We start from the raw sequence: 25,708 nt of genomic DNA on the forward strand, positions 1-25,708 counted from the left end.
AAACTTTTTAAGTTGCATGATGTTATACATTTTCTACTCTTCATTTTATGGCAACATAATAAAAGAATTTTCACAAGAGTCACAGTAATTTGGAATGAATGCAAAAAACTCAGGTTTTTATTGTATTCTCTTCCCCCAGCTTCTTCAGCCTCCTGTCCCCCAACCTCTCTGACCTGTTCTGATTGGGAAAAATATATATGAATATTTATAAGCTTTTAACGTTTGTACTCTATAGTCTCTTTCCTATGATTTTTATTGATTTTATGTCTTATTAAATATTAAAGTGATTTTAAAATACTCTGCTTATAATTGGCTGTTCCACATAATTGCTGTTAATGGAGTTTTATCTTAATTTGCACAGTGTTGCCATGTGGAACCGGGCCAGTGGCGACCCTGCTTCCACAACCCTGTCCTACTTCCCATCTCTTAGCACAGCAGTCAGAATGAAGCTGCTCAAACAGAAGTCAGATCATTTCACTCCTGAGCACGGCCCTCCAGGGACTTCTATTCACTCAGAGCAAGAGTCAGAGGCTTTACAGTGGCCTCTAAGACCCCACGTTACCTCAGCACTCTGCTGCACCCGTGCCGGCTACCTTGCTGTTCCTCAGACCAGGCAGACATAGGTTCCCAGCTCAGAGCCTTCACGAAGCTCACTGTTCTATCTGCTAAGAAGGTCCGCCCCTCATTTACATGGCTAGTTCCCTTACCTCCCTCCGATCTTTACAAAATGTGATCTTCCCATTGAACCCCTCCCAGCCATCGCATTTAAGTTACATCCTGTCCTGAAGACGCCCATACATCCTGTTTTTCTGTATAGCGCTTATTACCATCTAATGTTCAGTATACTTTCCTGACTTATTTTGTTTATTGTCTGCCTTCCCAATGAGATCATGTACTCCTGAGAGTAGGAATTTTTCTGTTACACTCACTGTGGTATCTGGTGTTTTAAACAGAGCCGAGCTTATAGTTGGTGCTCAATGAATGTTTACATCCATGCTTACTGTATTAGCAAAGTAGCTAGAATATGAGAGCTAATGCCGTTTGCTTATTGTGGAGATTATTAAGAGTAGGACGAACAGGATAGAATGTGACTAAAAATTGTCATCAAGTCAGATCACAAAGCTTGACTTAGAGTAGAACTAGGTAGCAATCACATTGTCTTTGTAAAGTTTCTCAGTAAGTATATTTGTAGACCTTAATGTCATAAATTCAAGAAACTGACATATAAGACAGTTCAACAAAGCCATATTAAGCTCCATGAGTCAACCTGTATTCTTCAAAATTGAAATAGATACTAACATTTTTAAGTTTAAAAAAAACCTTTTTTCTGTAACAGCATATTCAGCAGTGAACAAACTGTCTATAGTTGTCTTGTTGATACCATGAGACAATTGAACTGATTTCATTCCCCTTTTAGGAAGATGCCCAGGAAGAATTTGGCTGGAAACTTGTTCATGGTGATATATTCCGTCCTCCAAGAAAAGGGATGCTGCTATCAGTCTTTCTAGGATCCGGGACACAGATTTTAATTATGACCTTTGTGACTCTATGTAAGTGTTAACTGAAAATTTTCAAGTAGAAAATACTTTCTAAATACAGTAATTGCTTAAAAACCAGTTTTTCTGGCCGGGCGTGGTGGCTCATGCCTGTAATCCCAGCACTTTGGGAGTCCAAGGCGGGCGGATGACAAGGTCAGGAGTTCGAGACCAGCCTGGCCAATATAGTGAAACCCCGTCTTTCTACTAAAAATACAAAAACATTAGCTGGGCATGGTGGCAGACGCCTGTAATCCCAGCTACTTGCGGGGCTGAGGCAGTCGCTTGAACTTGGGAGGCGGAGGTTGTAGTGAACTGAGATTGCGCCACTGCACTCCAGCCTGAGTGACAGTGCAAGACTCCATCTCAAAAAAAAAAAAACAAAAAACCCACAGTTTTTCTAAGTGGGTAGGTAAGCCAGATTATTTCTGAGAGCCCTTTAGGTTCTCAGAATCTAAGTGACTTGGGGCAGGCTTAGCTGCACCCAAAGACTGACTCTTGGTTTCTCCCTTCAGCTCTTCCTAGACTAAGCCTTTGTCAGGGAGGCACTGGGCTGGAGATGAACAGGTCCTTAAAGACCATCAGTATCTGAGTCTAAACAGCCCAGAACCAGGACCATTTAGGGTCTCTTTTACCCAGTCATCATGGGCAGGCACAGTCTGGTTAGGGTTGCAGGATATTCTTGGCTTCCACGGAGAGAGGAGGGTGGGAAAAGAAGGGATGGGCCAGGAAGCACTGTGTAGACCCTTCTCATCTAGGGAGGATTTAGGAAGCAGGATCTCTCTCCTCTAGAGAAAGCGAGTGTGTAGGAAAGACCTTCCTTCCTCCATAAAAAGATTCTCTTCTTTGAGCTACCTCAGCAACTTCAGAAATTGTATTTAAATTTTTGCCAACTAGGACAATTTTTTTTTTTTTTTTAATAAATGTTCCTTAGAGGTATTGATAGCCACAGGGGTTGTTCTGAAACTACCTCTGGGTATATGTTAATTCCACTGTCTTCCAGTTTCCTTAATTGGAAGATAAAAAATGTTTATGAATAGAATTTTCTAAATTTTACCTTTATTTAATGTATTTTACTGTATTGATGCCTGCTACTGATAAATAGCAACAAATGAATATACTGGAAGAATTCAGAAACTAACCTTTAATAATTTTTTAGTAAACATTTATTTTTTATGTTTGATTACATATTAAATACATAATACCATAGTTATTTTTGTTAGTAAAGTTGTTCCAAATTTTTATGATAAAATTAATTATATAAATGCTTTGAAAGAGCAGTATCATTTCCAAATGTCTGGCACTGAATAAGTTTGGGAACCAAACTCACACCTTCAGGCTCAATTTGAAGACTGACTAGGATATCTTTTTTTTTTAATCTACTAACAACTTAAGGAGATACAACTTTGATAGGTAGAGCTAGAATTTGTAACTATGTCATACTAAAGAGAAGTAAGTCATACTAAAGAGAATAGGTCAGGAAAAGGTGTCATAAAAAAGGTTTGGACAGAGGGTAGGGTGAAGGCACTGGGTGACGGAGAGCCAAACTAGACTTAGAGCAGAATGAATGTTTGAAGATAAACTTCTGCTTGCTTGCTTTCTTTTTTTTTTTTTTTGAGACGGAGCCTCGCTCTGTCACCAGGCTGGAGTGCAGTGGCGTGATCTTGGCTTACTGCAACCTCCACCTCCTGGGTTCAAGTGATTCTCCTGCCTCAGCCTCCTGAGTAGCTGGGATTACAGGCACCTGCCACCACGCCCGGCTGATTTTTGTATTTTTGGTAGAGACAGGGTTTCACCATGTTGTCCAGGATGGTCTCGATCTCTCAACCTCATAATCCGCCCGCCTCGGCCTCCCAAAGTGCCGGAGTTACAGGCGTGAGGTACCGCACCCAGCCAACTCCTGCTTTCAAATCTTATTAGGAGCTGTCTTCTGCGATGCTCTGGTTTTTATTGGGGTCAGCTAGAAAAGTGGACTTTTAAGGAAGGAAAGTTTCAGAGAGTCTAGGATAGAATACGATGGGAATCATTTTCCTTAAGTCCTCAAATAGGAACTTTCTGCTGAAGGGCAGTCCATTTTTCAGGTCGAGGAGGGGAAAGGGGTTGCATTTTAGCTGAAATCCTGGTACATCTTCTAAAGCTACCCTGATGTGTTTCCTGCTGATCATGACTCTGGGTCTTGTCAGAGGTGTGTGTGCGTGCTTGCTCACATACGTGCTTGGTCATGCGCGTTTTGGGGGAAACAAGGGGGGGGAAACAATGGGGATTTTCTTGCTGAGCCTCCTGAAACTCAGTTCTCAGCAGTATCCTACTCACCTTGGGATTCTGAGCACCTTATAACTTCTGAGCCCCAGCTTAAAGCTGGGAATTTCTATGAATATAATATAGCATTTTAATTCTCATTAGTAGGAAGGCTTATATAGGGAAGAGCAAACAAAGCTAACCACATGAATAAGGTAGGGCCAGGGTTTCCCCGCATTGCTGACAAGGTCTTTCAGTAATTTGTGAAAAGCTAATGGCCATATGAAATCTTTCTCCCTCATTTTGTTCTTTGATTAGATTATGTCTCTTCTGTTTGAATGTTGTAAGGTTTTGGGGTTTTTTTTTTTTTTACCCCCAGATGACCCCCCATATTTTTAATGAAAGAACAGTGGGAATATTTCATAGTGGAAACATTTTCACTTATGTCAATTTTAAAGGCTGTACTTGAATCTCAGAAGAGTCAAATGCACTCTTGAGCATCCAGTCAGCGTCCCCTGATCACAGGAAGGATGTGATCTCTCATTCTGGACTCTGACAAGAAACTTCCAAAGTGAAGTTTGCCTCATGTATGATCAGATTGGTGCAGTACGCTAAATATTACTAAGATTGAGTAGAGCTGCGTGGTAGGAGAGCACATGGTTTTGCATGAAGTTGTATTTTTTTCTTTTAAAAAATGAGAGGGTTTCTCTATCATTTCACAGCAAAGGAGACAGAGTAATAACATTTACAACCTTTCATGATTTGTGTTTTAGTTTTCGCTTGCCTGGGATTTTTGTCACCTGCCAACCGAGGAGCACTGATGACGTGTGCTGTGGTCCTGTGGGTGCTGCTGGGCACCCCTGCAGGCTATGTTGCTGCCAGATTCTATAAGTGTAAGTCAAAGCCACTGTGACTGGCGTCTGATCAGGAAGGGACTCTGCTGCATCTGTGGGTCTGACCTGGGTATCAGATGGTGATGCTTTGTAAATAGTGTGCCTCATAGGGATCTGTTCTTAGTTAAAAGGAGCCTGCTTGGTGATTCCTTTTGTGACATGAGTTACTATCCCAAAATTTATTTGTTCGAAAATGTTTAGTGAAACAAGCAAATTGTGCCACTTATCCACTATCCCCTCCCTCTTTTTTTCTTTAAGCTTTGGCTAACAAGTTGGGCTGAACAACTTAGATTTGCTGTGTTCATAGATGCACACATAGACTAATAAAGGAGAAAAGTATACAAATGAGTATCACTGATTTTTTTCACTAAAACAACTAGTATGTCTAGGTGTACCTTTTCTTACATATGAGAAGTCATACTTACATTGTATCAATTTAATATTTATAAAAATATACTGTTTCAAGTAAACAAAGATCTCATTATTTTGGAGAGCTGGAAAGTTACTTTTGTAATATCATTAGTCACAATCTCTTGTGTTCTTGCATTCTAGAAGTAAAATAAAGTTCAGTGAAACAAAAGGGTCAGGGCCACAGAGTAAGGCTGAGATGGGACTGGATGGCTTAGAAAGCAGCTGGCAGGGTCAGCAGGGACCAGAGCTGGCCTCCTCGGGAATGCCACAGTCTTGTCTGGGATATACAGTGATTCCCCACGGTCTAGCAATATGAAAAAGTTTTGAGGTGAAGCACAGTAGAGTTATGTGGACAACCTGAATGTGGGGTTGGGTAGTCTCAGCCCCCGGTAGAAGATTAACTTAGACCTTGTCAGACACAGTTCTCTCTTGAGTATGTGAAGCCCTGTATGTATGTGTGTTTTAAGTGTGTTTTAATTTCTGTGAATTTTGTCAAGTTCTTTCTTCCCCTTTACTAAAGGAGGTAGGATTAGGGCCATCATATGGATTTTAATGCATACAAAATACAGGCAGCCCTTTGCCTGCCACACCAGCCTTACTTCATGCCACACTCCCCCTTTCTCACCATTTCAGCCACACTGGCTTTCTGTCGGTTCCTCGGCCAGGCTGCCTGCTTTCCCACACCCCGCTCACGTCCGCCCTCCTCTCACTAATGCCTCCCCATCCTTCAGGTCTCCCAGCTGCAGATCATGTATTACTTGAATTTTGACTGGAATTGTAGTAAACCCAGAATTAATCATTTCATAACAGTCTGTTTATCAGAAACACTGTGAGTTCAAATCATGATACATATATATGATCTTATGTGTATATATAATTTTATTATTTTCTTTGAGGGCAAGTGGCACTTAAACTTGCCTATCAACTATGTTAGAACTTTTTTAAAAATCACAGCTGTTCTGAGATCTCAGCCGGTTTCATTTCTGACTTTTAAACTGGGAGCAGAGGTGTACTTTCATTTTTCACTCTAGCTACTTCAGTATTTGAATTCTTTAAACTGGAAAAAAAAAAACAAGTTGGAGAGGGGCAAAGGAGAGTAAAACATATATTAGCAAACATGGTCTGTCAAATGGTCATAACCCTTCTACTCTTCTTAGTTGCCTCATCTGACACACGCACCTCCTAGGAACCACAGTTCCTCCTAGAAACCACAGCGCTAGAGGAAGAGTTGGCCTACTGTGGAAGTATAAATGTGTTGCACATCAGGCTTGACGGTTCCTAGTTTTATAACAAATTCTGAAACTGGCTGCAAGAGAAGTGAGAATCCCGTGTGCTCTTCCTGTGCCTAGGCCCATTGATTGATATTGGCTCAGGATTTAAGGATTCTTTTGGTTGTGAGGGGAAAAGAAGAACTCATCCTGATGACTTGCCCCTGATTCTCTAGAGCAGGACTTACCTAGGGAATCCCATGCTGTATGTCTCAGATTTGGATTTTTAATAAGGGAATATCATATTATATTTGCTAGTACCGTTTTCTAGGAATGAGTACTCAGTGCTGTCTGACAGTTTGGCAAGTATCAGACTTGTAATATGGATATTTGGTTTGCTTTAAAGAAAATCTGTATTTATACAACTTTTGTTTTCTTCTATAGCCTTTGGAGGTGAGAAGTGGAAAACAAATGTTTTATTAACATCATTTCTTTGTCCTGGGTAAGTGAATTTTTCAAGAATTACTTTCTTAACATAGTTACATGTTAGTCCCCAAATTTTCAGTCGTCAAGTCTTTAATTCTCCGTGTCTCTAAATCATGTACCTAAGAAAGTAAATTTAATTTTTGAAAAGGGGTAAAATAAATATTTTATAAACATTTGCCAAATGATTACCATATATGTTATCTGGGGAAAGTACCTTTAGACATGAGAAATGTTTTAATTCCTTCTCTTCAAAGTCTTTCTATTTCTTGGTTTTTAGTGGTCAGTCTGACATGTTGTTCTGTAGGCTGCATTTAAAGCTTTTGACCCAAGCACAGGAAGGAATCCTCACCTGAAGATAGTTCAGTCAAGCATATGTTTTCCCATTTTTATCCAAAGCATTGCCACTTTTTACAGTTTATTCCATTAAATAAAGTAATATACACCAAAAATAAAAAATAAGCAGCCACCACAAATGCAAAACAAAACAAAAATCCTTCACTCTCTGGAACTGCTTCTCCTCTCAGTTATCTGATGTGGTTCTGGTCCTAGAAACAGAACCCACTTCCTCCCAAACCTGCGCATTTCTGGTGGGCAAGAACTGACACGTGAACAGGCTACAGCAATAAGGAAAGCCAAAGATGATGAAGTCTAGAAACCAGAACTGTTCCATTTGCAGGCTAGAAATGCAAGCGTGATGGCAGCAGCATTTTAGTACACATTTGGGATAAATATTCTCTCTGACTGTCACCTCCACCGAAGATTCACATTCTTCTCAGTTATCGGTTCTATTCAAATTTCTATGCTTTTCTCAAGCCATGTCCTTTGTTTTCTTTCCCTCTGTCAACTCACGAAGGTGTCCTTCCTTACCAAGACTGTGATTTCCTGCAGAATCTCCGAATCTTGCTTTTCAGGCACCTCTCCCTCCAATCTCACACATCTTCCATTGCTCCCTTCTCACATGTTCTGCTTATGTGGTTCTTTTATTCCTCCAAATATGCTCATGTCTCCCCTAAAAAGGAATCATAAGCATCTTCCCCTCTTATTCCCATCTCATTTCTTTTCTATTCCCAACAAAATGCCTTGAAAAAAATAGTCTATACTCCTTTCTTCTCATTTTCTCAGTAAACATTTGCAGTGTAAAGCCACATCATTCGTATTTTTTGCTATCATTTTACTGAAACTTTTAAGTTTACCAGTAATGTTCCCATTTTCAAATCCAGAAACCATTTTCTCTGTCTCTGCTTCTCTGTATTGTCTAACATTGGAATACCTTCTCCTTGAAACTCCTTCCTTTTTTGGCTTCATAAAAATTATCCTGTGCTGGTTCTTCGTTTATGTCTCTGATCAACCCTTCTCTGGTTGATATTCTTCATCCTGCTCTTTACAGTGGGTGTTTACCAGCAGGTAAATAGAGCGTGCTAAGAACTCAAGTATTCGGAGCAGGGGGACTTGGTGTTCACCTAGGAATAGAAGGATCATTTAATAACAGGAAATCTAGTCATACAATTCTACATAAATAAACACCTGCATATAATTACTGCAACAGATGCAGTAAAATGGCCTTCGATAATATTGAGCATTGTTTTCAGGTTTTAAAAAAAATTTATAAAGAAATATTTCCTTGTATTAAAAAGAATCTTATCTCTAATTCAGAACCAACATCACTGATAATAAAACACTAGGGACATTCTCAGTAAATCTCTTTCATGGCTTGTTATTTAAGTTCTGTTCACAGTAAAGGAGGAAACAAAAAGGTGGATTTCATCTTATTATTTATAGATGACATTATTTGTATACGAAGAACACCAACACATTTTAGCTGTAAAACTTGTAGAATTAATAAAAAGAGTTTGGCAAAATGGCTAGGTATCAACTAGTATTCCAAGTAGTGGTAGTTGTGCTGGAAGAGGGCTCTATTCACAGAAAACCCATACAGTGCCTGAAATAACCTCTCAAAGTACGCACAATCCATATGACAAGCCTACTAGATTATTAACTTGAAAGAGATGGAAATTCGCCATGTTTCTTAATGAAAAGATCAAGCATTGTGAAGGTGTTTGGAGAGTCCAGGGGCTGCTGGGATGGAGAATACAGAAGTAGGCCCTATATCCATGGCAGCGTGCTAGATGTGGCACCATGAGCCAGAGGAACTGTTAGATAATTGATGCTGGGACAGCTGATTCTCTTCATGAAGGGAGAAAGTCATCAGTCCTAGGTGGAGTCAAACCTAAATGCACCAGGCGTAACTACTGTGTGAAAATATGGAAGAGCATCTTCATGGTTCCAGGTTAGGGAAGGCTTTCTTCTGTTAAGCAGAGTGCACAAAGGATAAAAGGGAAAGTGGTTGTACTTAAAAACTGTGTGGGGGAAGTACAGTGATTATTGTATGATTACAACCATATTTTTAAAAATGTATTCAGAAGAAAGACTGAACGGAAATTAACTACACACATTTAGATGTTTGGGTTCAAAAAAAAGCCACAGATGGTGACAAGATATTTAACAAGGAATTATTAAGTAGAATATGTAAATAACTCACATGCATGACTTTGCAAGACATGCCGGTCAAATGAAAACCGAGCAGTGGATGTCAGCAGCCCGTCTCAGAAGGTAAAACCAAAAAAGCCAGCAAACACCAGATGCCTGCTGCAGTTTTCAATAGGAAATACAAATTAAAACAACAGAATTGACAATTCCAAGTGTAATGAAAACATGTAAAGAACTGACTTTCATAGGCTGCTGGGAGGAGTTTAAGTCAGGCAAACCCAATCTGAAGAGCAATTGGGTAGTTCTAGTCAAGTTTTACATTCACACATCCTGTGATGCAGCAATTCCGCTTTCTTTGTATATAGATGTTAGAAACATAGAAGTTGTAATATTAATTACATACTACTGTTGCATTTTTTTATCTCTGGTTTTACCCAAAAGCCTGTTGTGTCTTTCAGGATTGTATTTGCTGACTTCTTTATAATGAATCTGATCCTCTGGGGAGAAGGATCTTCAGCAGCTATTCCTTTTGGGACATTGGTTGCCATATTGGCCCTTTGGTTCTGCATATCTGTGCCTCTGACGTTTATTGGTGCATACTTTGGTTTTAAGAAGAATGTAAGTTTATAGGTGTTAACTTATTCAGGTGAATTTTAGCTGCAGAAATTAGCATATGCCATCTCAAAAGATATCATAAAAGTGCGTAAAGATGTAAACTTGTCCTTTAGGATCTGGATTTCATAGAATATTTTTAAAATAGTAGTATTATTTAGGAGCATGGTAGAGAGGTTACAGATCTAAACTTAGGTTTCAAAGTTTTTTAAGTAAATGGAAGCTAATATAGATTAATTGGGAAAGAAACGCTGATATAAACTAATGAAAACATTCATTCATTCATTCATTCATTTAGAGATGGAGGCTCATTCTGTCACCCAGGCTGGAGTGCAGTGGTGCCATCTCGGCTCACTGCAACCTCCGCCTTTGGGGTTAAAGCAATTTTCCTGCCTCAGCCTCCCGAGTAGCTAGGATTACAGGCATGTGCCACCACACCCAGCTAATTTTTGTATTTTTAGTGGAGACAAGGTTTCATCATGTTGGCCAGGCTGGTCTTGAACTCCTGACCTCAGGTGATCCACCTGCCTGGGCCTCCCAAAGTGCACAAAGCTTAACTAAGTAAGCAGAGAAAAAGTCACGGTAAGAAAAGTAGCTGCAGAGTAAGAGTAGCAAATGTTTGTGGTTGATATGTAGCTTTGAAATAAATTGTATCTGCTGGAAATAAATTGTATCTGCTTCCCTGCTAATATTGGATTTTAAGGAAGATTATAATCAGGTTTCAGTCCTTCCTCCTGTTTCTCTCTCACCCTCCAGTCGGCCTTCTCTCACTTTGCTACCCACTCCTGCCCTCAGGCTAAAAGGAAAAAAAAAACGAGATCTTATTCTTCCGTCTCATCAGTATCCTTCTCTAACCGCACTTCAGTATCCCTGTCCTTCTCTGAAAATATCAAGTCCACAGGGTAAAAGAAAGACTGTGGTTAGTACACTTTGTGAGCAGGACCCGGAAGGCCCTGGCGGAAGCTGGCACTGTTCCACAGCCTCCACTGCATTTTCATGCCTGGCTGCTGAAGGATTTTTTTAAACTTCTTCGGTATTTTGTTTAATTTATGACTTTATACCTCAGAAGTAGTGAACTGACAGGGTTTGAATTTTTTAATTACATTGATTAAACAATTACTTGAAATTCCAAAACTTTGCTGGTTTGAAGTTTATAGTATTTCTATTTAATATCAGCCTGGGAGATAAATAAAAGTTGATATACATGATTCTCTGCCTGTATACTCATGTATCTACATGTAAAATAATAATCTAGTCTGCGGAAGTATGGTCTTAATGAAAATACCAAGCTTTAAATTTTGGTTTATCATCATAAAAACTATAGAAGGATATTTTTGAACTTTCTTACAAGAAAATGACTTTCTACATCTGTACTGTCTTCCCCCCTCATGTGGCTGCTTGTGTCCTTTAGGTTCCAGTAATTTTTATACCGCCATGTAGTGTGTCATGAAAGGGAGAATAGTCGAGAACATCACCAACTCCTTATGGTCGTAAAGCTTCATACAGCCATTCATTGTTGTTTTCATGTTCTTAAGTCTTAGTAAAATTGAGCAATTTTAATAAAGATGACATTGCCCACCTCCAAATAAAAATACATGGACCAAAATTCCAGAACCAGCTGATTTCTTACAGTGCATATGTAATGAAAATGAAAAGCCTAACTCTACCTTTTTGTTAACTAGTATTTTCCAAGTATTCTCTTATCTCCTGTGTACTTTTTCCTGTGTCTAAAGCCATTAGTCAGTGGATCACTGCTGGAGACAGTATTAACTTGTTCCAGTAGACAGACTGAGTATTGTACCTGATGGTACCTGGTTGATGGCTTCTAAAGACAAATTTCACTTTGATGTCTTAAGTAGACTTTATTGCCATTAGTGACAACATGGAAGCTGAAAAAAAGCAGGCAAGTAATCTTGTGCAGAGAAGAATATTTAAGACAGATACATAATTATGAATTCCTCCTTCCTTTCTTTACTGAAGGCCATTGAACACCCAGTTCGAACCAATCAGATTCCACGTCAGATTCCTGAACAGTCATTCTACACGAAGCCCTTGCCTGGTATTATCATGGGAGGGATTTTGCCCTTTGGCTGCATCTTTATACAGCTTTTCTTCATTCTGAATAGTATTTGGTAAGCTAAGGACAAAGTCCTCTCATTCTCATTACCATTATATGTAATATTTGCTTTTTGTTTGTTTATATGGGTTACTATTTGTATCCTATAAATGTAAGCAGTTCTTCAGTAACCAGAAATCTTAAAAGCCAAAAGCTTATTTTTATCTTTTCCATGTGGGAAGAAGAACAATAGTGACAACAGCTACTATAATATGAGTTCAAGGCTTGTTAATTCTTACTCTTCCTTAATTCTTATTACTTCATTCTCAGAACTCTGTGAGGTGAGTGTTATCCCCATTTTACAGAGCTGTAAATGAGGCTTTGTAAGTTGAGTAATTTGCCTATGTTACACAGCAACCCTGTGACAGAAAATTCACCAAAGTTTCTCCAAACCTATGTTCCTAACTAATCTGCACTGTTCACAGAAGATCCTCTGAGCACTTGTTGGAGGGGATTGGTGAAGGGATTGGTCTAGATGATCTGCAGAGTCCTTTGCAATTCTCAGATGCCTTCATTCTCTGATTGCTTGTTCACATGTAATTCTCTGATTGCTTGTTCACATTTTGAGCCATTCTGTGTGTGTGTGTTTATCTATATATAGTGCTATATCATGATTGTTATTGGATCACATTGACGTATGTTACAGAAAGTACCAAGGTTGGAGGTTACGGAAAGTTAGAACTAAATTTGAGCTTTTTAGTGATTAGAACATATCTTTGCTTCTCAATCATTATACTAATTTTCCAAATTCAACTGGTTTTGTTATATGTGATAAGAAATGGTTACCTATTCTTAGTTGACTCTGCCTTTTCAGTCAGTTTTTATCAAATATCTCTGGCTCACCAGGAGACGAGTAGACTAGCCATATGTAAATAAGTAGAAGTTTCAGGCCTCCCTGAGCAGGAAGGTAAAGTCCAGTGATACCGACATATCCTTCCTACTCCTCCCCTTCCCCACCCCATCACCATCCCAACCTATGATAATTCGTCTTGTTTGGTTAGTTGAGAGAAAAAGCAAACCTTTTCAGTTGAAGAAGAATGAAAAGATTGTGTTATGTATTGTGTCAAATTAAAAATATTTATAGTTTCTTCTTGACGTGTTTGATTATAGGTCACACCAGATGTATTACATGTTTGGCTTCCTATTTCTGGTGTTTATCATTTTGGTTATTACCTGTTCTGAAGCAACTATACTTCTTTGCTATTTCCACCTATGTGCAGAGGTATGTATTAGCAGTATTCACTTATGTTAATTTGTAGACAGTATTTATAACTTTGGCATATTGCAATTTGTATATTATTAATTAAAATAATTTCTGTAGATGTATGTTTATTATGATAGACATTGACCTGTATTCCTAAATCAAATGTAACCTTCTTTAGGATTAAGATATCCCAGTTCAGTATATTTAGTTAGAAATTACTATTAGAGACTTTAACTTGTTAATTTTTTGAGAATAGTATGTTGTGCTAACTTTTTACTGTTGTTTTTTAACTGACTTAAAAATTAATACTTTTGTGATACAAATATTTATATCATGCCTGAGATAAAAGAATATAAAATAATATATTAAAAAATACAAAAAAATTTTAGACTGAAAATTTAATAGAAGTAAACTAGTACGAAAATTCATTAAAAAGTTCCTATAATCACATTGTAATGAGTTCTATTCATGGCAGCACCAAAATGATAGTATCCTTATGTAATAGGTAGAATTGAATTTTAAAGATTTAGGTTGTGTTAAATCTACTATTTAATATTTATTGTCTATATTGGAGAAAAATCTAACTTTATTAAACTTAGTGTGTTATTCAAAAAATGGAGGTTAAATTTACATAACAGAAAATGAACCATTTTGAAGTGGACAGTTTAATGGCACTTACTGCATTTACAATGTTGCACCACCACCACCTCTGTTTAGTTCCAAAATATTTTTATCACTCCTAATTAAAGCCCTATACTTGCTAAGCAGTTGCTCCTCATTCCTCGCTTCCCCCAGGCCTTAGCAGCCAACGGTCTGTTTTCTGTCTGTTTTGCCTGTTCAGACATTTCTTACAAATTGAATCATATAATATGTGACCTTTTGTGTGTGGCTTCTTCGACTTAGCATGTTTTCAGGGTTCATCGTGTTGTGGCATGTATAGTAGTACTTCATTCCTTTCTTTCCCCCCCGCCCCTTTTTTTTTGAGACGGAGTCTCGCTCTGCTGCCCAGGCTGGAGTACAGTGGCACGATCTCGGCTCACTGCAAGCTCCACCTCCCGGGTTCACGCCATTCTCCTGCCTCAGCCTCCTGAGTAGCTGGGACTACAGGCGCCCGCCACCATGCCCAGCTAATTTCTTTTTGTATTTTTAGTAGAGACGGGGTTTCACTGTGTTAGCCAGGATGGTCTCCATCTCCTGACCTCGTGATCTGCCTGCCTCGGCCTCCCAAAGTGCTGGGATTACAGACGTGAGCCACCGCACCTGGCCACTTCATTCCTTTTTATGGCAGAATAAATTTGTTTATCCTTGTATCCATTGGTGGGCATTTGTTATTGTTTCTACTTTTTGGCTGTTGTGAATAGTGCTGCTGTGAACATTCATGTAGAAGTGTTCATTTGAGTACCTGTTTTTGGTTTTGAGGTATATATCTAGGAGTGGAATCACTGGGTCATATGATAGTTCTGTTCAATTTTTTGAGGAACTACCAAACTTTTCCACAGTAGTTGTGCCGTTTTACATTCCCACCAGCAGTGGTGTGCAAAGGTTCCAATTCTCCGTATCTTTGCCAACACTTACCTTCCATTTTTGAAAAAATTGTAGCTGTCCTCATGGGTGTGAAGCGGTGTCTCATTCTGGTTTTGATTTGCATTTCCACAATGACTAATGATGAGCATTTGTACTTGTGTTTGTTAGCCATTTGTATATCTTCTTTGGAGAAATAGCTATTCAAGTCCTTTGCCTATTTTTAAATGTTTGTCTTTTTGTTGAGTTGTAAGAGTTTATTTATTTATTCTGAATAGTACATCTTTATCAGATTGTTATTTGCAGTTCTGGTGCTATAGGTTATCCTTTTCACTTTCTTGATAATGTCCATTGCACAAAAGTTTTAAATTTTGATGAGGTCAGATTTATCTGGTTTTTTTCTTCTGTTGCTTATGCTTTTGGTGTCATATCTAAGAATTATTGTCAAATTAGGGCTGAGTGTGGTGGTTCACGCCTATCTGTAATCCCAACACTTTGGAAGGCTGAGGCGGGAGGATCGCTTGAGCCCAGGATTTTGAGACCAGCCTGGGCAACATAGTGAGATCTTGTCTTTATAAAAAATAACAAAATGAGCTGGGCATGGTGGCTTACTTGGGAAGCTGAGGTGGAAGGATCACTTGAGCCCAGGAGGTCTAGGCTTCAGTGAGCCATGATTGCACCACTGCACTCCAGAACCTGGGCAACAGAGTGAGACCCTGTCCCCTACCCCACCCCCCTACCAAAAAAAAGAATTATTGCCAAATTCAAGGTTATGAAGATTTACCCCCATGTTTTCTTCTAAGTGTTATAGCTTTACCTCATGTATTTAAGTCATTGATCTATTTTGAGTTAGCTTTTGTATTTTGTGTGATGTAGTGTCCAGCTACATTATTTGACATGTGGATATCCGGTTATCCAGCACCATTTGTTGAAGAGGCTGTTCTTTCCTCATTTAATGGTCTTGGCAATCTTGTCAAAAATCAATTGACCATAGATGTATGGGTTTATTTCTGGACTCTCAATACTATTCCAGTGGTCTATATGCTGCCCTTAGGCCTGTACCACACTATTTTGATTACTGTGGCTTTGTAGTAAGTTTTGAAGTCAAAAAGGCTGAGTCCTCCAGCTTTGCTCTTTTTTATGATTGTTTTGACTATTTGGAGCCCCTTGCAATTCCATTTGAATTTGAGGATTAACTTCCAATCTGCAAAAATTGAATCATTGGATTATTGGAATTATGATAGGGATTACATTGGATCTGTAGATCATTTTGAAGAGTATTGCTGTCTTAACAGTGTTAAGTCTAACAGTACGTAAACACGGGATGTCTTTCCATTTGCCTACGTCTTCTGTCATTTCTTTCAGCAGAATTTTAGAGTTTTCATTGTGCAAGTCTTCCACTTCCTTGGTTGAATTTATTCCTAGGTATTTTATTCTTTTGGGTGCTATTTTAAATGGAATTGGGTTTTTAAATTTCCTTCTCAGATTGCTCATTGCTGGTGTGTAAAAACGAAACCGACTTTTCTATGTTGATCTTATACCCTGCAATTTTGCTGCATTTGTTGATTAGCTGTTGCATTTTGTGTGTGTGTGTGTGTGTGTGTGTGTGTGTGTGTGTATTTAGGATTTTCTAGTCTTAGTTTGCTTTTCAAATATATTTGTTTTTCACATATTCCAAAGGGCAAGAGAGATAGTGAAGTGTTCTCTTTTAAAAGATCTTCTGTTAAGCTATAAGCCACTTAAAAGCAGGAAGAGCTATTTTAATCATCTGCCTTGTTTAAATTATGTTAGTAATAACTGAAATTGGATTCCAACCAGGCCTTAATAGAATGATCTTCTTCCTAATACAGAGTTGACCAGACTTTAATACAAGTAATATTAATGTCGAGCCCTGTGAGTAAGTTGTAAGCTATTTGCACATCACTTTTCTTTGGGAAGAATAAATTTTGAAATACAGCCTAATGCTTTATTATTCATAAACAGTTTAAGCTGCTTCCACACATTTTTAGCCAGTTTTTAAGCAGCCCCACCAAAGACAGTGGGTGCTTCTTAGCACCTTTAGTGAGGAGAGTGGAATGGGTGAAGTTCAATAGGAGAAAGAGCCTGGAACTGATAGCAGAAATTAGATTGGGGGCTGTCTCATTGATTATGCTTGCTTTGAACCTTAGTAAGCTACATCTTATCTATTAATTGGAATGTAATTCTTGTTCTTTTTTCTTTACTACCTAGGATTATCATTGGCAATGGCGTTCATTCCTTACCAGTGGCTTTACTGCAGTTTATTTCTTAATATATGCAGTACACTACTTCTTTTCAAAACTGCAGATCACAGGAACAGCAAGCACAATTCTGTACTTTGGTTATACCATGATAATGGTTTTGATCTTCTTTCTTTTTACAGGTAAAATTAGAATTTAAGTGATTATTTTTATTTCATAAGTTTTTAGACAAATAATTTATAAATGTTTGTCTTTTTTAAAACTCATGAAGGCTTATTCTGTTAGTGCTCCCATATTTAGTCCTCAGCACAACTAGGCATAGTTGGGTCTGCCCACCTGTGAGTTGCATAAAGATGATGAAACAGCAGCTAGGGGAATAAGGCTAAACAGGGTCATAGTTGTGGTAAAGGTTCAGGGACACGTGGACCAGTACAGCTCATGGTTTTCCTCTGTTAACCTCTTAAAGGCACACACAGTCTTTTTTTTTTTTTTTTTTTTGCCACTTCAGAAATAGGGTAGAAGCTATAGTGACTTAAGTTTAGGAGTAAGTAGAGATTTAGGAGGTGAAGTCAAGATGAGACTGAGAGTAGGTAGGGGATATCAAGGAAAAATAACGGGACCTTCCTTAATCTAGAAGCTTTTATCTCCACTTTAAAATTCAAGCATTGAATAGGATATAGTGTGTATTTTATTGGTATTAATTTTATATATGTATATATCTTTTCTATCCAACTAGATAAAAGTTTTCTGTATCTCACAGCCCAGGGTGCTTGGTAATCATTTGTCATGTGAGTGACTGAACTTAAAAAAGGAATTATAGCACCTTTCTTTGTCACAAGTAATACTGCACGAAGTGTACATCTAAAATTTTAGCTCATCATGCATGTTATGGAAGAAAATGCAGGAGCCAAAAAGAAAAAAAGAACAATTTTTTTTTTTCCCCCAATTAAAACTGTTCTACTTTTCACTCATCTGTTAGCATTTCAGAGCCTGGAGTCGGGTTTTGAAGGGCCTCTGCTGCTCTCTCAGGCTTAAGGCACTTCCATCGATTCTGTATTCCAGGTCATTGATCAGACATGGTGGGGTGCGTGTCTTGGTGCTACGTGATAAATTTAGGTCCAGAGCTGTAAATTTTAATAAATCATCTATAAAGCAGCAGTAGCCAGTGAAACAAGGAATGACTGTTTTTGTGCCCTGTGTGTCCATAAATGCATATACAGAATAATTTATTCCTAGCCTGCACACAAAAAATAATGATCATTGTGAATATCTGTTGTTTTTCCAGACATATGATACAGAAAATGATAGCTTAACCATCACCTAAAGTTTATTGATTTTTATTTTTATTGATTTTTTTTTTTTTTTTTTTTTTTTGAGACAGAGTCTCGCTCTATCGCCCAGGCTGGGGTGCAGTGGCGCAATCTCAGCTCACTGCAAACTCTGCCTCCCAGGTTCATGCCACTCTCCTGCCTCAGCCTCCCGAGTAGCTGGGACTACAGGTGCCCGCCACCACGCCCGGCTAATTTTTTGTATTTTTAGTAGAGACGGGGTTTCACCATGTTAGCCAGGATGGTCTCGATCGCCTGACCTCGTGATCCTCCTGCCTTGGCCTCCCAAAGTGCTGGGATTATAGGCGTGAGCCACCACGCCCGGCTGATTTTTTTTTTTAATGGAGTCTCGCTCTTGCCACCCAGGCTGGAGTGCAGTGGTACAATCTCGGCTCACTACAACCTCTGCCTCCCTGGTTCAAGCGATTCTCCTGCCTCAGCCTCCCAAGTAGATGGGACTACAGGTGCCTGCCACCACGCCCGGCTAATTTTTGTATTTTTATTAGAGACGGGGTTTCACCATGTTGGCCAGTCTGGTCTTGAACTCCTGACCTCAGATGATCTGCCCGCCTCGGCCTCCCAAAGTGCTCGGATTGGGCATGAGCCACTGCGCCCAGCTGATGTTGGTTTTTAAAGTGTTATATTTTCATTCATTCAGAGTTGAATTTTGTAATCTGAATTATGGAGCCATATCAAACTGAACCAACCAGTTAAACCAGTGACTTATAGTGTGTTTCACTTTCTTCAATTTTATTTTTCCTTTAGTGAACAGGTGGAAGCGTTCTGGATAAGGGAGTAGTGAGCCCTTTAAATGCCTTACCTTTCTCTAAAATAGGGTATGGTCTGTATTTGCTTCAGTACTCCAAAGCAATGCCATTTTATTGTATTTAAGTCAATCCATTTTACAAAACAGAAGTAATTATTCTGTCACAAAAGGAAAGACGCCACTTTTAGTACGTACATGTATTCCATATTAAGAACAAAATTAAGTAACTAAACTTAAGTTTCTTAGAGTTGCCCGGATAGTGATTAAATGTTCTTCTCATCTTAAAATATTGTTTGTCATCTTGAAATTTATGCAAGTAAGTACAGAGTTATATAAATATATTGAGTTTTCATTATTGCTTTTCTGAAATTAACGCCAGCCCTAGCCTGAATAATAATCCTTTTGACTATGCAAAAGGTATATTTGTATGTCCTCCAAAACACACATAGTGCTTTGCATATAGTAGGGCCTCAATACATGTACAATGTAAGGATGGATATAACGATGTTTGTAATTTCCTATGGTAATGTCCCATGTATAGTCTCTTGATTTAGAAAATCTCCTTTAATATTTTCTCACAGTACTGCATTTAAAACAATGGTGAAAACCATTGGGACTTTAAATGTAAAATTTATACAAGGATTATTTATAGCCCTTTATGTGTACATGTGCAAGGAGTACTATGCTTGAAGTCAGAAAAAACGCATTTGAATTCTGGCCACAAGTACCATCCATGTGACCGTGAGACAGTCACTTAACCCCTTTGAACCTCATTTTTGTCTCATTGAAAGAGTGTCCCCATCTAGCATTCAAATTCTTTGGAATCTAGAATAATACCTGAAAATCAAGCCATACATTGTTTTCATGAATTATCTCATTTACTCTACATAACAGTCTATGGAGGCAATGAGGACAGATACATTTCTCCCTAGTTAATACGATAAATGGGCTTGGATATGTCAGTGGACTTGCCTGAGGATGACACACAGAGTTCGTGACAGCTGCTCTGTTCTCTGCTACCATGCTGTCTCTCATTTTCAGCTAGGATGCATTTTTGTTATTATCCTAATCATGTCGCTTTTAACATTTTGTAAAAACTTACTGAGTTATTTTATTACAATTCTTTGAAGACTGATAACTTCCAATAACTGTACTTAGAAGATATCCCCATTTAATCATTATTTGAACCTGTTTTAATGTATTCATCTCATACCTTAAAAAATTCTAGTAGCGTTTTCCATTTTGTTATAAAATATTCTTAAATAGGAAAGGACAGTTGACATCCTTCAGTCTTTTCTATGTAGTAAGGAAAATAATGTGTATTATAGGAAGCTTAGGTAATCTTATAGTAGAAAAAAGTTCTACCAGTTTTTGTAAGAAACTTGATTTGAGATGGTCGTATATTTTTCAGACGTGCTCATAGATCTGTAGTATATTCCTGGTGGGTAATAGTTTATAGTTTTGTGACTTTTTTAAGGAACCAGTCATTGTAAGTCTGTATTTTTGTGTAAAGTATGAAACTTCCTTTGAAAAGGGGTTTATTTTTATTTTTTCTCTTATAGGAACAATTGGCTTCTTTGCATGCTTTTGGTTTGTTACCAAAATATACAGTGTGGTGAAGGTTGACTGAAGAAGTCCAGTGTGTCCAGTTAAAACAGAAATAAATTAAACTCTTCATCAACAGAGACCTGTTTTTGTGACTACCTTGAGTTTTATCAGAATTATTGGCCTAGTAATCTTTCAGAAACACCGTAATTCTAAATAAACCTCTTCCCATACACCTTTCCCCCATAAGATGTGTCTTCAACACTATAAAGCATTTGTATTGTGATTTGATTAAGTATATATTCGGTTGTTCTCAATGAAGAGCAAATTTAAATATTATGTGCATTTGTAAATACAGTAGCTATAAAATTTTCCATACTTCTAATGGCAGAATAGAGGAGGCCATATTAAATAATACTGATGAAAGGCAGGACACTGCATTGTAAATAGGATTTTCTAGGCTCGGTAGGCGGAAAGAATTATTTTTCTTTGAAGGAAATAACTTTTTATCATGGTAATTTTGAAGGATGATTCCTATGATGTGTTCACCAGGGGAATGTGGCTTTTAAAGAAAATCTTGTATTGGTTGTAACTGTTCCTGTATTCTTACTTTTCTGCGTTGACTTCATTATTCCCATGGTATTGGCCTTTTAAACTATGTGCCTCTGAGTCTTTCAATTTATAAATTTGTTATCTTAATAAATACTATAAAAATGTCTTCATTGCATCATTACCTATTATATATTCAAGGAGGTTCTGTAAATACAGATCTGTTTACCAAGGTGTTTTGAAATGATTTATACTATTTCATCAGATTTTACTGGTTTTGTTAATGTAACCCTTTCTGAGTTTTGATCCGAATGGAATTTCACTGTGTAAGGCATTGTCTAAAATGTTCACTGTGAGGCAGTAGAGGAGGTTGAAGTCATGCATATCTAGACAGATGAATTATCTGCAAGTACTTAAGGTGAGCCTTACTACATTGTCATTAAGGAGTTTCTATTTTTGACTTGTTTTTCAAAATACAGTATTTTAAGTCAGGTTTTATTACCTGTACATTAGCAGTCACTAGCAAGTCTTCATCTTTATGATTTCATTGTTTTAATTTAGATTTCACAAACAGTTTTACTTTTAAGAGTTAAGAAATGCACTGTCTTTCACATTCATCTGACTAATTGAAATCCATTTATGTAGAATATAGGAATGGGGGGTGATTCTGAAGTATCAGTCTGCTTGTATCTGTGAGCATATTCATTTGTATTTTAGGGTCTCTCTGCTTGCTGCTTAGGAGAGCAAATCAGATACTGTCATTAAACTTACAACTAAAATTACTAGCTGTCACTTATATGACATTGCTGGGTTCTTACTGAATAATTTTTTTTTTTTTTTTTTGAGACAGAGTTTCGTTCTTGTTGCCCAGGCTGGAGTGCAATGGCGAGATCTTGGCTCACCACAACCTCCGCCTCCTGGGTTCAAGCGATTCTCCTGCCTCAGCCTCCTGAGTAGCTGGGGTTGGGGTTACAGGCATGCGCTACCACACCTGGCTAATTTTGTATTTTTAGTAGAGATGGCGTTCCTCCATGTTGGTCACACTGGTCTCAAACTCCTGACCTCAGGTGATCTGCCCGCCTCGGCCTCCCAAAGTGCTGGGATTACAGGTGTGAGCCACTGCGCCCAGCCTTACTGAATAATTTTATGTCACTGTCCTTTTTTAAAAAAACGGACCTGTTGGTTTTGAAGAGTAAAGGAGGAGCTCTGGTCATTTTTAACATGGAGTATTTAAGATAGAAGAGTTTCTCTCAGTTTTATATATCTCTTGTATTTATTTTTTATGGGTAGAGTTGTCCCTTAGTATTTATGGGAGATTGATTCCAGGACCCTTGTGGTTACCAAAAATCCATGGATGCTCAAGTCCTTGATATAAAAATGGCAAAGTATTTGCAAATAATCCATGTACATCCTCCCATGTACTTTAAATCATCTCTGGTTTACTCACAATACCTAATACAATGTAAGTGCTCTGTAAATACTTGTTATACTCTATTTTCCATTTGTATTTTTATTGTATTGGTTTTTAAAAATTTATTTTTGAGCATTTTTGATCTGTTGTTGCTTAAATCTGCATATGCAGAACCCCCAGATAAGGAAGGCCAACTGTAATTCTCTTAAGGAGCTGTTGAGATAGGCTGGTTGACTCAACAAAGAGAAGGTTTTACTTTTTAAAAATCCTGATTCAGACACCACATTAGTTTTTATTGGCCAAAGTTAAGTTTCTTCAATTTTATTTTTCCTTTAGTGAACAGTTTAGCTTAGTGATTTAAAAGCCAGCTGATAGATTTGGTGTAACTTTTTCTTCATTTTGTTTTGTTTGTGAGACGCAGTTTCACTCTTGTTGCCCAGGCTGGAGTGCAATGGCACTATCTCGGCCGCTGCAACCTCCGCCTTCTGGGTTCAAGCGATTCTTCTGCCTCAGCCTCCCGAGCAGCTGGGATTATAGACAACCGCCACTGCGCCCAGCTAATTTTTTGTATTTTTAGTAGAGACGGGGTTTCACCATGTTGGCCAGGCTGGTCTCGAACTCCTGACCTCAAATGATCCACCCCCCCCCCCCCCCCCCCGCCAACCTCGGCCTCCCAAAGTGCTGGGATTACAGGCGTGAGCCACCGCTCCCGGCCTTTTTCTTCATATGTTTAAGTAACCGTATTTCACACGTAAACAGTGGAGAGGCAATTGGGAAAATGAAATTAGAGTGATAAAGGAAAAGACTTAGGAGGGAGGGAGGGAGGAAAGCCGAGGAAGGGAGACAGTGACAAGGAAGGCAAGCCAAGTGAGGAGGGCGGTGGAGAAAAGACCCCTCTCCAGGGCTTGGATCCTGCCGTCCTGAGGGGTGCGCTGCTGCGGCTTTCCCGGAAAGTTCTCCAGGAAAGCATCCCTCGACATGGCAGGCGGTTAGAAGCAGGGGTCCATCTCCTTACCTTGAGTATAGCCTGGGACAGAAACAGTTGTGTTGGCGCATGTTGTGAGACCTCAGTGACCATGAACCCTGGGGAGAAGTCTTCTCCATGAGCCATGATAGCCGCAGGCAGCTGCAAAGGAGGGGGACGTGTAGCCAAGACCGGGAAACTAGGTAACTGCAGTGTTTTCCTGCTGGAGAAATGGCCTTCTGTCATTCCGATGCCTTCTGTCTGCCCAGGTCATTTCTAGAGACCCAGCCGTGCTGCAGGGCCGTCCTGCTCGCCGGCTAAGGGCGGCATTCTGTCTGCATTTGCCTCCTTGCCCCGCACGTCAAGAAGGCCGCCCAGGATTTCAGGCAGCGCCGTAGCTCCTTGGTGTCTCCCACAGTTTCTCCAACTGTGCCTTCACCTCGAACCTAGTTACAGCCTCACCCCGCCTTCTTCCTGTCTGTTCGAGAGTCTTTCCTCTTTATTTTCCCTTCTGTGTTTAAACCTTCCCTCTCCATGCTTTCCATTTTAAAACACGTCCAACTTTCTGCTAGTTTTTTTTTTTTTTTTCTTTTTTAATGAAAACAACCCGTCTGACCAATTTCTCCCTCTTCTCCTTACCTCTCCCACCTGGCTTTGCCATCGGCTTCTTGCTTTCCGAGGATTCTGCTGGGAACCTTGTTGCCGAGCTCTCCAGCGCCCCCCATCACCTGGTCCAGCCCTAATTTTACCAGCTCTTTACTGACACGACACTCGGTCTCTCTTGGAAACCTTGTCCTGAAAGCCGTGTTCCTCATAGTCTGGGTCTGAACCTTCCGCATAGAATCCCAAGGAGGTTGTCACAAACATGTGCTTGCCCTGCACGTGTTCTGGAGAAGTGCGTTAAAACAGGAGACGCTGCTTACCCACTTCTCCTCCCCTCAATTCCGCCTCTGTCAGTCTCCTCTGGGGGCTCCACTTCTGCCCCCAGCGGGAGTTGCTGCCCTATTCCATCTTTCCCTCTTTGACCTACTTCTCACTTGGTGTTCTCTGTCCAGTTTCACTCTCGTGTTTAGAGTCAGCGCCTCCATCTCCACTCACAACACCTGCTTGCTGCACAGCCTGCGTGGTCCTCGGGAACACTAAGCTCATGGTGTACAAAAGTGAGCGCACCTGCCCTCTGTCCCCAGCTACCGCTCCCCCAGAGGTCCAGTCTCCGGTGGGGCCGTCAGCTGCTTCATCCCCTGAGCGGAGCTACACAGGTCCCCTGGGTGCCCCTTTCAGTCAGTCACCGAGTATCCTCCAAGTCCTCAGATCCATGGCTTCCTGCCCACTCCTCCACCCATGGAGCCTGCGGTGACGTCCTCCTGGACCGCTGCAGCGACGCTGGCTGGTTCCCTGCTCCACGCATGTTCCTCCGCAGGGAAACCTGCTAGAGCTGCCACAAACCACAGCCCTGCACTGTCCACCTCCCTCCGTGACCCAAGCCATCCATGCCAAACCACCTGCTCATGTGATCTATCCAGGAAATTAGAAAAAGCCCTTTTGGCTGGGCACGGTGGCTCACGCCTGTAATCCCAGCACTTTGGGAGGCCGAAGCAGGTGGATCGCCTGAGGTCAAGAGTTCGAGACCAGCCTGGCCAACATGGTGAAACCCTGTCTCTACTAAAAATACAAAAACTAGCTGGCCGTGGTGGCGGGTGCCTGTAATCCCGGCTACTCAGGAGGCTGAGGCAGGAGAATCACTTGAACCCTGAAAGCGGAGGTTGCAGTAAGCCAAGATCAGACCATTGCACTCCAGCCTGGGCGACAAGAGCAAAACTCCATCTCAAAAAACAAAAAGAAAAAGAAAAAGCCCTCCTATAGGTGTGATGAAAGCATAAAAATCATAATCTTAAAACTTCTTAAGACACGTAGAAGTGATTAAGGGCTTCCTTAAGCAAACTATTTCAGACATTGGTCATATAAATTTGTTTTAATACACAAATTCTATTGCACATTGGAATTTGTAACAGATTTTGGTGACAAGTGAAGAAAACCTATAAGTCTTTCAAATGCAGCTGCTTCAAAGTTCTGGACCATGTATGAGTCTCATGTTGCCAAAAGCCTTGTTTTAGACCTGGTAAAAACATCAAGACAAAGCATTTTAATATAGATCTGTTTTAGGGGTGTGTGTGTCTGTGTTTAGAAACAGGGTCTCACTCTTGCCCAGGCTGGA

At 39.6% G+C, this 25,708-nt stretch overlaps 1 protein-coding gene across 3 annotated transcripts in view; it reads left to right on the plus strand.

The window, feature by feature from the left end:
- Nucleotides 1-21,287, plus strand: part of TM9SF2 (transmembrane 9 superfamily member 2) — a 64,821-nt gene extending 43,534 nt beyond the window's left edge. For 2 of the 3 annotated variants that reach the window (XM_054528683.2, XM_054528682.2), the window contains exons 12-19: nucleotides 1,418-1,550; nucleotides 4,547-4,666; nucleotides 6,730-6,787; nucleotides 9,717-9,876; nucleotides 11,851-12,002; nucleotides 13,097-13,208; nucleotides 16,941-17,112; nucleotides 20,587-21,287. In XM_054528683.2, coding sequence (XP_054384658.1) covers nucleotides 1,418-1,550; nucleotides 4,547-4,666; nucleotides 6,730-6,787; nucleotides 9,717-9,876; nucleotides 11,851-12,002; nucleotides 13,097-13,208; nucleotides 16,941-17,112; nucleotides 20,587-20,654 — 975 coding nt within the window. In that variant the 3' untranslated portion in view covers nucleotides 20,655-21,287. 3 annotated transcript variants of the gene reach the window in all.
- Nucleotides 21,288-25,708: the final 4,421 nt, after the last annotated feature.

Source organism: Pongo abelii, chromosome 14, assembly GCF_028885655.2.
Source record: "Pongo abelii isolate AG06213 chromosome 14, NHGRI_mPonAbe1-v2.0_pri, whole genome shotgun sequence".
Lineage (NCBI taxonomy): Eukaryota > Metazoa > Chordata > Mammalia > Primates > Hominidae > Pongo > Pongo abelii.